This window comes from Ruditapes philippinarum, unplaced genomic scaffold, assembly GCF_026571515.1.
Source record: "Ruditapes philippinarum isolate M1 unplaced genomic scaffold, ASM2657151v2 ctg9819_1_1_1_1, whole genome shotgun sequence".
NCBI lineage: Eukaryota > Metazoa > Mollusca > Bivalvia > Venerida > Veneridae > Ruditapes > Ruditapes philippinarum.
Genome location: NW_026857725.1, coordinates 27144 through 39634, shown reverse-complemented (window position 1 = coordinate 39634; position 12491 = coordinate 27144). Strand labels below are relative to the sequence as shown.

At 34.6% G+C, this 12491-nt stretch overlaps 1 protein-coding gene across 1 annotated transcript in view; it reads right to left on the bottom strand.

The window, feature by feature from the left end:
* LOC132750706 (glycine dehydrogenase (decarboxylating), mitochondrial-like) overlaps positions 1 to 11392 on the bottom strand; it is a 34626-nt gene extending 23234 nt beyond the window's left edge. Inside the window, exons 1-5 of the mRNA XM_060740735.1 lie at positions 10991 to 11392; positions 10394 to 10472; positions 3266 to 3401; positions 2655 to 2819; positions 244 to 321 (exon numbers count right to left, since the gene is read on the bottom strand). Of these exons, the coding sequence (XP_060596718.1) occupies positions 244 to 321; positions 2655 to 2819; positions 3266 to 3401; positions 10394 to 10472; positions 10991 to 11227 (695 nt within the window). The 5' untranslated portion in view covers positions 11228 to 11392. The remainder of the gene's footprint in view (positions 1 to 243; positions 322 to 2654; positions 2820 to 3265; positions 3402 to 10393; positions 10473 to 10990) is intronic.
* Positions 11393 to 12491: the final 1099 nt, after the last annotated feature.

Here is a 12491-nt window from a genome sequence, read left to right as displayed (position 1 = left end):
CTTAATTCATACAGCTTTTGTCACTAGCGTGGCTGACATTAGTTCATGAACTTTGGTTGTGCTTGACTTCACATTCTATCACAAAGACACTTTTATCTAAGTTTACATGTAAACTTGTCTAAAAGATTCCCCAACAAACTTAATCTATGACAGTTATTCAAAGTTTAAATCCTACACAAGTTTAGTATGACATATATTTCTGTATAATGAACAATAATGATGTACAATAACATGTAAAAATACCTAGCTCTTGTCTCAACCACTCCTATACTTTGGGGATGACATCTTCTATCTATGAAAAACTTTCTGCGTTTGTTGTGTCTGTAAAAGATACATTCAACCTGAGAGTACAAGTTTACTATAAACAGCTGAAGAAGACATTAATTTTGAGCCAATGTATATTTTATCTCAATAACAGGGTTAGGGAAGCTCAAATGATCCAATCAGTAAATTTTGAAGTATTATAAACATATATATTCATAAATACTTCAGCATCAGAAACTAATAGCATCATCTATGATGTACAAAGAAAGTTTACACAAGTTACACAGGAAAAAAGTGTAGGATAAAATAGAAAAAAAATATTTTGAATTTTTATATTTTCAAGATAGTGAAATTTGTCTTTTTTGCCATTGAAGAAATATTAACTTTATGTCACCTTTTAGTCTATAACAAAATAATTAAAATCAATTTATATATTAATGGCATAAACTTAAAATTTGCCTTTCCCATTTTTACCAATATAACAACATTTCAGTGAATTAAAGAAAATAATTGATTAACAAGGGTGCCATAGTCACAAAATACGCCTGTTTACGAAAGCTTTAGATGGAGATGGGGGCATTATGGATAAGTGTTATCTAGCAAGCAAGTTTTTATTCTTGGCACTGTGTTTTTAAATGAACCTTAAAACAAATCAGTAGGGAAGATATGCACAGGATGTGTGACCTTGACCTTGGTCGCAGGGACCTGAATTTTATGCACGGCACTCAGCCTCACAATGATGAACATTTGTGCCAAATTATATTGAAATCCCTCTATGCATGTAGAAGTTTTGCTCCAGACAAGCGTTTTTCTATGAGCTCTAACTGTGACCTTCACCTTTGACCTAGAGACTTGGTTCGTCTCATGGTGGTGAACAATTCTATAAAGTAACATTAAAATTCCTCCATGCATGTAGAAAATATGCTCTGGACAACATCTGGATATTTAATCATCTCCAGTGACCTTGACCTTGCAAATATTAACCTAACTTAAATGTGTCACACCTGTAGTCATGATAGTTACCATTTGTGCTACAATCCATCAATAAATGATGACTAAATGGTCCCTATACACATCTTCAAATTTTTATCTGAACTTTGACCTCTATGTGTAACCTTGACTTTGGTCGCAGGGATCTGAATTTTGCGTGCGACACTCAGCCTCACAATGGTGAACATTTATGCCAAGTTATATTGAAATCCCCCTATGAATGTAGAAGTTTTGCTCCGGACAAGCGTTTTTCAATAAGCTCTAAGTGTGACCTTGACCTTTGACCTGGATCATGCATGGAGCAATACATATCATGGTGGTGAACATTTCCATAAAGTATTATAAAAATTCTTCCATACATGTAGGAGATATGCTCCAGACAAAATCTGGATATTTCACCATCTTTAGTGACCTTGACCTTGCATATATTGACCTAAAGTACATGTGTCACTGCCGTAGTCATGATAATGACCATTTGTGTTACAATCCCTCAATAAATGATGATTAAATCGTCCCTATACACATCTTCATATTTTTATCTAAACTTTGACCTCTATGTGTGACCTTGACCTTGGCTGCAGGGACCTGAATTTTGTGCGCGACACTCCGCCTCACAATGGTGAACATTTGTGCCAAGTAATATTGAAATCCCTCTATGTATGTGGAAGTTTTGCTCCGGACAAGCGTTTTTCAATGAGCTCTAAGTGTGACCTTGACCTTTGACCTAGAGACCTAGTTCATGTGCGTGACATGGCTTCTCATAATGGTAAACATTTCTATGAAATTTCATTAAAATCCCTCCATGCGTATAGGAGATATGCTCCGGACAAAATCTGGATATTTCATCATCTTTAGTGACCTTGACCTTGTATGTATTGACCTAAATTATATGTATCACAGCCATAGTCTTGATAATGACCATTTGTGTTACAATCCCTCAATAAATGATGACTAAATGGTCCATATACACATTTTCATATTTTTATCTGAACTTTGACCTCTATGTGTGACCTTGACCTTGGTCGCAAGGACCTGAATCTTGCGCGCGACACTCCGCCTCACAATGGTGAACATTTGTGCCAAGTAATATTGAAATCCCTCTATACATGTGGAAGTTTTGCTCCGGACAAGCATTTTTCAATGAGCTCTAAGTGTGACCTTGACCTTTGACCTAGAGACCTGGTTCATGTAAGCGACACTGCTCCTCATAGTGGTGAACATTTCTATGAAGTTTCATTAAAATCCCTCCAAACATGTAGGAGATATACTCCGGACAAAATTGGACGCTGCCCGCCCGCCCCGTTCCCATAATACGTCCCGTTTTTCAAACGGGCGTATAAAAAGACTATTGATCTCTTAAATAAGTGGGCCATGTATACAATGTCAAAGCCTCCACATACCTGTAGCACATTCCCATAGCTTCTGCTGCAGCTGTGGCCTCGTCTAATAGAGAAGCATTGGCAACAGGTAACATCGTCATATCTGATATCATAGTCTGATAGTTCAGAAGACTGTTGAGTCGACCTTGTGCAAGTTCTGCCTGGTACGGAGTATACTGTGTTGTCCTAAAAACATTAATCAATCTATTGTTGAAATTAAACATGCTGAATGGTTACAATAGACTCTTCTTTCTTTGAATTTCGAACTGTCCACTGATATATTAATGAGTTTTAATATTAAATTACTAACAATGAGTAACAGCAAACTAACTTATATGGAATAAAGCTGAAATTACCAACACCAGTGCAGAAAGGGTAAAGGAAATGACTCAGTTGATATAGTTTTATTGGTCGTCAACATTTTAAGTTAAGTTCTTCAGAAGGGTCAACTATTTAACTATGTGATGAACACCTTCATCATTATTGAGAACAGAATTTTATGTATGCCCATTTATCATTATATTTGAAAATGATAATTCAAGCAAAATTTGATTAAAGTCTTTCAAGGAGTTCAGAATTTATAGTGCAACAAACAGCTTAAACATTATTCAAACATGAGGTTATTAACTTACCATCCTGGATTTTCTAGCATGTTCCGAAGGATAGTGTTAGGTGTATATGTGTTATAGTACCCGATACCTATGTAACTTCGGTACATTTTGTTCTTATTAGCCATACTATAAAGCCTCTCCAACAATTCATACTCTCCTGAAAAAAGTAGATATTACAAATCACTGATCAGTACCATTTTATAAAACATATTGTCATGTTGCTGCTTTGGAAAATGACTATTTCCTTGTAAATTACAATTGAAACAATTGCTTTATTACTACACCGGCTACATGCCATAAACAAAACAGTTTACAAGTTACTTGTATACATAATGACATGTAATGTATGAAAAGAACAGAATACAAGTGTTTAATTTATGGTACAGAATTATGATCAAATATATGAACATATGTAAATTTTCTCCACACTTATAGCAGGAATATATTATCATATAGTTTATTATAAAATATACTTATAATAAAATGTAAAACACTGTAAACAGTTTTTAGCATAATCATATTGTCAGAAAGGAAAGGCAAACCAATCAAATTATAAGTCATCCTGTACAATCAACTTGTAAAAATGTAAAATCATATAATGTTATCTTTGTTGTTTGTAAACAAGCTGATATTCAAAAGTTCAAGAGCACTTACAATAAAAACCATAATGCAATATTTTTTTTCTTATAAGTATTAGTTGACCTTTTAGCATGAATGGTTTTTTCCCTAATGAGAAGAAAATTTTTGAGTCCTCAAACAAATCTGAATTTTAAGCACCTTCATGTGCTCAGGGCTACTTTGCAGCTTTAGCTTGTACAGAACTACACTGTATGCATGGCTCTCATACATGTACATTTATGATACAATATCACTGAATAAAAGTCAACAAATATATTCATACATTTAAATGAAATCATTTATATTGTTTGTTAATACGACTTTAATGTGTTCCTATATATCTTATAAACAATGTCAAATGAGAGTTGCTCAACAATACAGAGCTGAAAATATCAGTTCATATACCAGAATTGGAATATTAAAAGTTAGGATAACAACTGTTAGTAAATTTTATAAAAAAACTGCATACATGTATTCAAATATGGCAAACTGAATATTGATTTGTTTTGTTTCTAACCAACACGGTAAAAGAATACAAAAACATAAACAAATACTTTTTTATATTTTCAAAGAGCATAATTATTTCAAAAAGCATCCATGAATGAATGACAAAGATATGACCAACTTAAAACAAATGACATTCAAGTGTAACCTTCAACTTTTAAACTGTTGACCTGGCGTTTGAGTGTGACAAGTTTCCCTAATGTGCCAAAAAAGTATGCCTAACTGTTTCAAAATCCACTCATGGATGACAGAATTAATAACTGGATATAACAATCGATGCACTTTTATGAAATATAAACCTATAAAAAGTCCTAGACCTTGATCTCTAAGCTACAAACTCACAAATTGTTTTAAAGAACCATATTTTTTATCACAAAAATGTCATTGAATATCATATCTTACAAATCATATCTTTTAACATTCAAATATGAGTTGTTTATTACATAATCATCTTATTAAGTAGCATATGCATGCATAATAATTTCAAAGACATGAATGTCTTTGAATGTCAAAGCTATACACAAAAGACAATCTATTCACAATCATCATGTTTGACATACAAGTGTGACCTTGACCTTTGAACTGACCCCTAAGCATGACACATCATCATCATGTCTTACACATTTTCTGCCAGATTATTCCAAAATTCATACAGGAAAGACAGAATTGTTGACTGGATGCAACCATCATTGCATTTTTATGAAATATTCATATCAAGACATTGGAATACAAGTGACCTTGACCTTTGCAGTAGGGACCCGATTCATGTGCACAACACATCATCATTATGTTCAACATTTTTATACATTGTAATTTTCAAGCTAGCTAGCTCAGGTGAGCTAAAAAAAAAAGAAGATACAAGTGTGATGTGAGAAAATCTAAATTTACTGAATTTCTTTTAACTATCTTTACCACCTCCTAGGCTTTTGTAAGTAAACTTATCAGAAAGATGATTGTAAACAGCTATAATAACTGTTGTTTAAATAATCATTAAAATCATAATTGTGGTATTGACTACTGACATTTCAAAATTTAAGCAATATTGAGCTGTTTACATTCCACACAAATATTTCAACCTTGAACTCATGTATTAACTACATGTACATGTTCTATGCATGTAAGACTTAACAGAATATACATTTATCAGATAAATGTATGTAGAATGTCTTTTCTACTTAGTATTATAATGTAATAGCAGCTTTAATCATTTAAAATCTTTGGGGGATTTTCTACGAAAAAAGATTTGTATTAAAAATGAAACACAAATTTAAAGATATGGCATTTACTTTGAAGGTAAGCCATAACTTACAGAGGATTACCGTTTAAGTATGTATGTAGGATAAGTAGTACTGAATAACAAACCTATTCACAAACACAACCGTGTCAAAACGTCTTATGTACAATTCTGGGACCAAATTAAGTATAGAATTGTCTTTTTACCTGTTGACACTGACACTATTCAGTATTTTTATTATATTTAAGTAACAGTGCTTTTAATTTCACAATGTTAAAGATATCTTTGGAAATACATGTAGTACAATTTTTTACACCAGAAGGAAAATTCAAACAAGAGGGCCATGATGGCCCTAGATCGCTCACCTGACTTATCAATCTCATCCAAACAATTACCTAGACAAGCATTCTGACCAAGTCTCATGACAGGTGAGTCAAAAATGTGACCACTACAGTTTGTTAACAAGGATTATCCATATTTGAGCAGTGCGACCTAGTTTTTTACCCAGGTGACACATATTCAAACTTGACCTAGAAATCATCAGAACAAACTTTCAGACCAATTTCCAGGATACTTGGATCAAAACAGTAGCAACTAGAGTGTTAACAAGATTTTTCTATTTTTAGCTCCGGTGACCTAGTTCCACATGCGATTTCGAACTCATCCAAGCAATTACCTAGACAAGCATCCTGACCAAGTTTGATGATAATTGAGTCGAAAATGTGACCACTAGAATGTTAACAAGGTTTTTCCATATTTGGGCGGTGTGACCTAGTTTTTCATCAAAGATGACCCATGTTCGAACTTGACTTAGAAATCATCAAAACAAACTTTCAGACCAATTAACATCTATTTGGATCACAACAGTAGCCACTAGAGTGTTAACAAGATTTTTCTATTTTTAGCTCCGGTGACCTACTTTTTCATCCAAGATGACCCATGTTCAATTTATTCCCAGCAATGACCTAGACAAGTTTGATGACAATTGAGTCAAAATTTTGACCACTAGAGTGTTAACAAGGTTTTTCTATTTTTAGCTCCTGTTACCTAGTTTTTCATCCGAGATGACCAATGTTCGAACTCATCCCAGCTATCACCAAGACAAGCATCTTGATCAAGTTTGATGATGATTGATGCAAAAATGTGACCGCTCGAGTGTTAACAAGGTTTTTCTATTTTTAGCTCCGGTGACCTACTTTTTCATCCGAGATGACCCATGTTCAAACTTATCCGAGCTATCACCTAGACAAGCATCCTGTCCAAGTTTGATGATGATTGAGGCAAAATTGTGACCTCTAGAGTATTAACATGGTTTTTCTATTTTTAGCTCCTGTGACCTAGTTTTTCATCCGAGATGACCCATGTTCCAACTCATCCGAGCTTTCACCTAGACAAGCATCTTGACCAAGTTTGATGATGACTGATGCAAAAATGTGACCGCTAGAGTGTTAACAAGGTTTTTCTATTTTTAGCTCCGGTGACCTACTTTTTCATCCGAGATGACCCATGTTCGAACTCATCCGAGCTATCAACTAGAGAAGCATCCTGACCAAGTTTGATGATGATTGGGTCAAAAATGTGACCACTAGAGTGTTCACAAGGTTTTTCTATTTTTAGCTCCTGTGACCTAGTTTTTCATCAGAGATGACCCATGTTCGAACTCATCCAAGCAATTGACTAGACAAGCATTCTGACCAAGTTTGATGATGATTGGTTCAAAAATGTGACCGCTAGAGTGTTCACAAGGTTTTTCTATTTATAGCTCCTGTGACCTAGTTTTTCATCAGAGATGACCCATGTTGGAACTCATCCAAGCAATTGACTAAACAAGCATCCTGACAAAGTTTGATGATGATTGGTTAAAAAATGTGACCGCTAGAGTGTTCACAAGCAATTGTGGACGGACGACGGACATTCACCGATCCTAAAAGCTCACCCTGAGCAAGCTCAAGTGAGCTAAAAAGCAGAGAGTATTTTCTTAAACTTTGCATAATTACCCTTTTACTGCATGAGCATATTGTGAAAAATGGCTGTTTTCATTGAAAAGCCTCCTGTTACAAGTTCTAACTGCTATGAAACTATAAAAAATGCTTCAATACTGATCAAACTTGGCACAAATGTTGACTGGACCATAGCCTTTGTAACAGCAAAATGAGTCTCAATCTTAAATTTTCAGCTACCATGGCAACAAGGGGACGTCTCAAAATGGCAAAAAATCACTTTTTGCAATGTTTTTTTTCTATCAAAACTGATTTCAAAGTGCAGCTTCTAAATGGATTGAGATAGAGTAAAAGCCTTTTCAGCATTGGTTACACATTACCTTAAGATCAACCTGAGGCCATTTTTAGCCTTTCATAAGTCCAAAATTGTCTTGGTGATGAGGGGGACTGCTGCCCCCTTCAAACCCCCTAAAAGAAGGAGGCACATCCCTCTTCTGGCACCACCTTGATGTACCTTTTTGATAGGGAATGGTGCCGAAAAAGTCACTTTTTTTAACAACATTTCTTGAACGAAAAGCAGTGTTTAGCACCTAAATTTGGCATTTTTTCACTACTTGAGGCCTAAAAAGGGGGGGGGGGAATTAAAAGCTGTCAAAACATGTCTATATGAGATAAAAGGTTAAAGAGGATCTGTCATCAGTATTGAAAATTGTTGAAAAAATAAGGGGATCACCATAATAGACTAGAATAGACACTAAGTGAGAAGCTCAAGAGAAAAAATGAGCTGAGCTGTCTGCAAAATGTCTTAAAACTAATAAAAGGACTTCAGCTTGTTTTTTTTTTATTGACATACAGGACTACTCGACTAGAAACAGTGTTTAATTTTAGATAAAAGGTCTTATTCATTTGAAACTGATGTTGGTCTTGATAAATAGCTAAGGCGTAAATTTCTAATCATTCTCCTGCTCTATTTTTCAAGAACAATTATTATCAAACCAGGCAAAGAATTGCACAAAAATACAATGTTCAATTTATTTCTGAGTATATTTCATAATAATCTTTTGCTTATCATTCTGTTATAAAGCAACATGCCTCCAGATGAGTCAAAATATTTTAAGACAAGAGGGCCACAATGGCCCTAGATTGCTCCCCTGACCCACAAACCTCAACTGTGCAATGTCTTAGACAAGCATCCAGACCAAGTTTGAAGACAATATTCACAAATGTGACCTCTAGAGTGTTAACAAGGTTTTTCCATATTTGGGCAGTGTAACCTGGTTTTTTATCCCAGGTGACCCATATTCGAACATGACCTAGAAATCATCAAAACCAACTTGCAGACCAATTTCCAGGATATTTGGATTACAACAGTAGCCACTACAAAATGATTATATTTTTTGCTTCTGTGAGCTTCTCACTTAGTGTCTATTCTAGTCTATTATGGTGATCCCCTTATTTTTTCAACAATTTTCAATAATGATGACAGATCCTCTTTAACCTTTTATCTCATATAGACATGTTTTTCAGCTCCTAGTTTTTCATCAGAGATGTCCCATATTTGAACTAATTTGAGCAATTATGTAGACAAGCATCCTGACCAAGGCTGATGACAATTGAATCAAAAATGTGACCACCAGAGTGTTAACAGGTTTTTTTTCCATATTTGGGTAGTGAACCCTAGTTTTTGACCCCGGGTAACCCATATTAAAACTTGACCTAGAAATCATCAAAACAAACTTTCAGACCATTTTCAAGAATATTTTGATCAAAACTGTAGCCACTAGATTGTTAACAAGATTTTTCTATTTTTAGCTCCTGAGACCTAGTTTTTCATCCAAAATGACCCATGTTCGAACTCATCCAAGCAATTACCACTGGAACTGACTACCTAGGTATTTAAAGGACCTGTCCTTTTTGTGATGTGGATAACTTGACATTTGGAGGGGTTAAATTTCATATCCCACTCCAACTCCCACTTTTCTAACCAATAAAGGTCATTTTGGAGGGTTAATGATTGATTTGCAGATGTCAGAGCATTGTATATTGCAGTATCATCTGCAAACAAGTGGACTTGGATATGGAGGCAGCTAGCAGTCTTAATTCATTTGAACAAAACTCCTTATCGTATAAGTACCTTATCTCACACCCAACCCATTCTCAAACCTTTCATTCATGTGCTGTTATATTTTTATTATAAGTGACTATGATGTCCTGAACTTGTGTGCATAAAAGCTTAGTTTCTGACAGACATGTCTGCTGATGTCAAATGAAAACAGTGCATAGGAACAAATATTTACATAACATATTTTATTACTTAGCGTAATTTCATACAAATTGCTATTACCTTTGTAAGTCCCATAAATACACCATTAACTATTTGTGAAAATGAATATTATAGACAAAAATATCTTAAAGCAGGTAACTGCATCGTGTAGGGTACTTCATTGTCATGTGATAGGCATATAACAATCACTTTGTTGGCTAAACTAAACAGTAGAATTTTAGAGATACTTGAAGGGGTTTGAGATTAGGTTCTTTATTTTAAGAGGCCATGTTAGTTTTAAAACAGAGGGTTGTGCTTTTCCAAGATGGAAATAGAGCTTTTTTAATAGTTGAATTTCAGTCAAATTTTACAGAAATGTTACATAAAGATTAAAGTGTACATATGTAAAGAATTTTTATAAAGATATATTTTTATTTACATTAAAAGACCTCTTGAATGCTTAGAGGTTTGAGAACTGGTTAGTCCACGATATATCCTTTATCTTCCATTGTCTTATAAACAAGACATATTCTAAAATATCAAATCCAATTTGTCTGTTGTGTCACTTAATGACCCAGAATCTTAAGTACCTTTTGCATCATCAATATTAAGTTCTCTGTTGAGTCTGATGTTTGCTGGGACAGATTTAGACACCATTTCTTCCATTGTCTGTAAAAAGTGAGAATTAAAAGCGTGTCAATATGTAATTTTATTTCATTACACAAGTCAATAAAAAATCCAGTCATTCATTGATTGATTGATTGATTTTCTTTAGACCGGGCGGTCAAGGATAACCTACGAAAGTGCAAGCACTTATTTCCAGTAGGGTCCTTACCTCAGCAGACACTAGAGACAGCTATGAGATACAAGGAAATCCGGGAACCAGTCCCTAGCTCTTATTGAATAGATTCCTTGGTTCTTTTACATGCCCAGTGTATAGCACTGATACATGCCAGGATTACCTGGGTTTCGTACCAGTAAACCTCTAGTTAGGTGGGAAACACTGAAAGTGTTTCTGAAAAATCCCAAGGGTGTTACCCAGGATCGAACCCGGAACCTCAGGAGTGACAGTCAGTGGTCTAACCAACTGAGCTATCGTGCCACCTCATTGCATTACATATACTTTGTCTTGAAAGATTAAACTATAATTTTAACTATAAACATCAAATTATTATGATAAATGATACCTCCACTCCAAGAAATTCCAGCATTGATTGCTTTTCATCTTTATTTGGTCCTATATGTCTATCTGCAAAAACATGATGAGGAGGAAATAGCTTGTCCACGACTCCTGAATTATGTCTGCACTGGAAAGTTGGAGATCCTTTGCCATAGCCATTTAGCGAAACCAGTTTACTCTGGTAAGAGTTGAGCGTGTAGAGCAAATATTTGCTTTGCTTCGAAATTTGACACACACGGTGCATTGTCGTACTCAGAATCTAACAATTTTAAATACAAAAAAAATCAACGTTATATTATGAAACTGGACCAAAAAGGATGAACCTCACAATTTTTAATTAAGTTCAGTGACCATCAAAGATATAAACAACTTGGCAGCTCATGTCAAGGACGCAGTTTAATATTTGTTCGTAACCACTTCCGGTCGAGACAATCTTGATTCAGAATAATGCAGTTTCTATACAGCATTGAAATGACTCCTGAAAATCTGACCATAGTTTTCTATAACCTTCAAAATGTATTTTTGTTGTTTCATTATCAAATTATACCAACCACCCCACAAATATATATAGGGTATAGAGAACACAAACGAAGTTAAAAAGGGCGAAAGATAATTGCGCGGGTTTTGCATGTAACCAATCACTTTAGGGGGTGTGTTCGTCGAAACTGTTCGGACTTTTCCGTAAAACTTCGTATAAGGAGAGTTCATTTTTTTTCGGTTTTATATAGTAAACTTAACTAGTGTTTATCTAAATGAAGCAACTATGCAATTTCCCTGAGTTCGCTTTAAAAAATGTCTGAGAGGTCTTGCTGTTCAGTTGTAAACTTGTTTCTGTTTGCATATTTTCAAGATTTCTAGATTTTACGCACAAAGATTTGGGTGTTTAAAAAACATAGCCATTTGACATCTGTACATTGTTAAATCATGTAAATGTCTTCTATAAAATCATGTGTTACTCTATTTTTTGGCTTTCAAATTAAAATGACGAACAATCTGAACTTCACTTCACCCTATAAGACACTGACAACATATTTGTATGAAAGTAAACTTACGTATGTTCTGTTCTAATCAAGTTTACAAATAGAAATGAAAGTGTTTGTGTGCTCTTATCAGGAAGGATCACGTGATTGCAAGAGATAAAATATGAATAATTTCGAATCCTCGTAGGTTTTTTTACGTGCACGGTATCTAAATAAAAAGAAACGCGCTAATCTGCAATATCTATAATAATATGAACACGTGCAACGGAATAGAATAGGATAGAAAAGAACAGTTTTTTTTTCTTTTGCTAGATACCATTTTTCCCATTCAAAAACAAATTTTTATTGTTTACAGACCCATTACTAAAAGAAAATATTTTTGTTCCCTGCGGTCTGGAGACCGCAGGGTATTGGTACGCGTTTAACTTTTGAGGCATGGAGGAGCACGTGACCTGTTTTCGGTACATGGAGGAGCATGTGATCTGTAAACCGTAAATGATTGGTTAATTGACCTTTTCGAAAACCTGG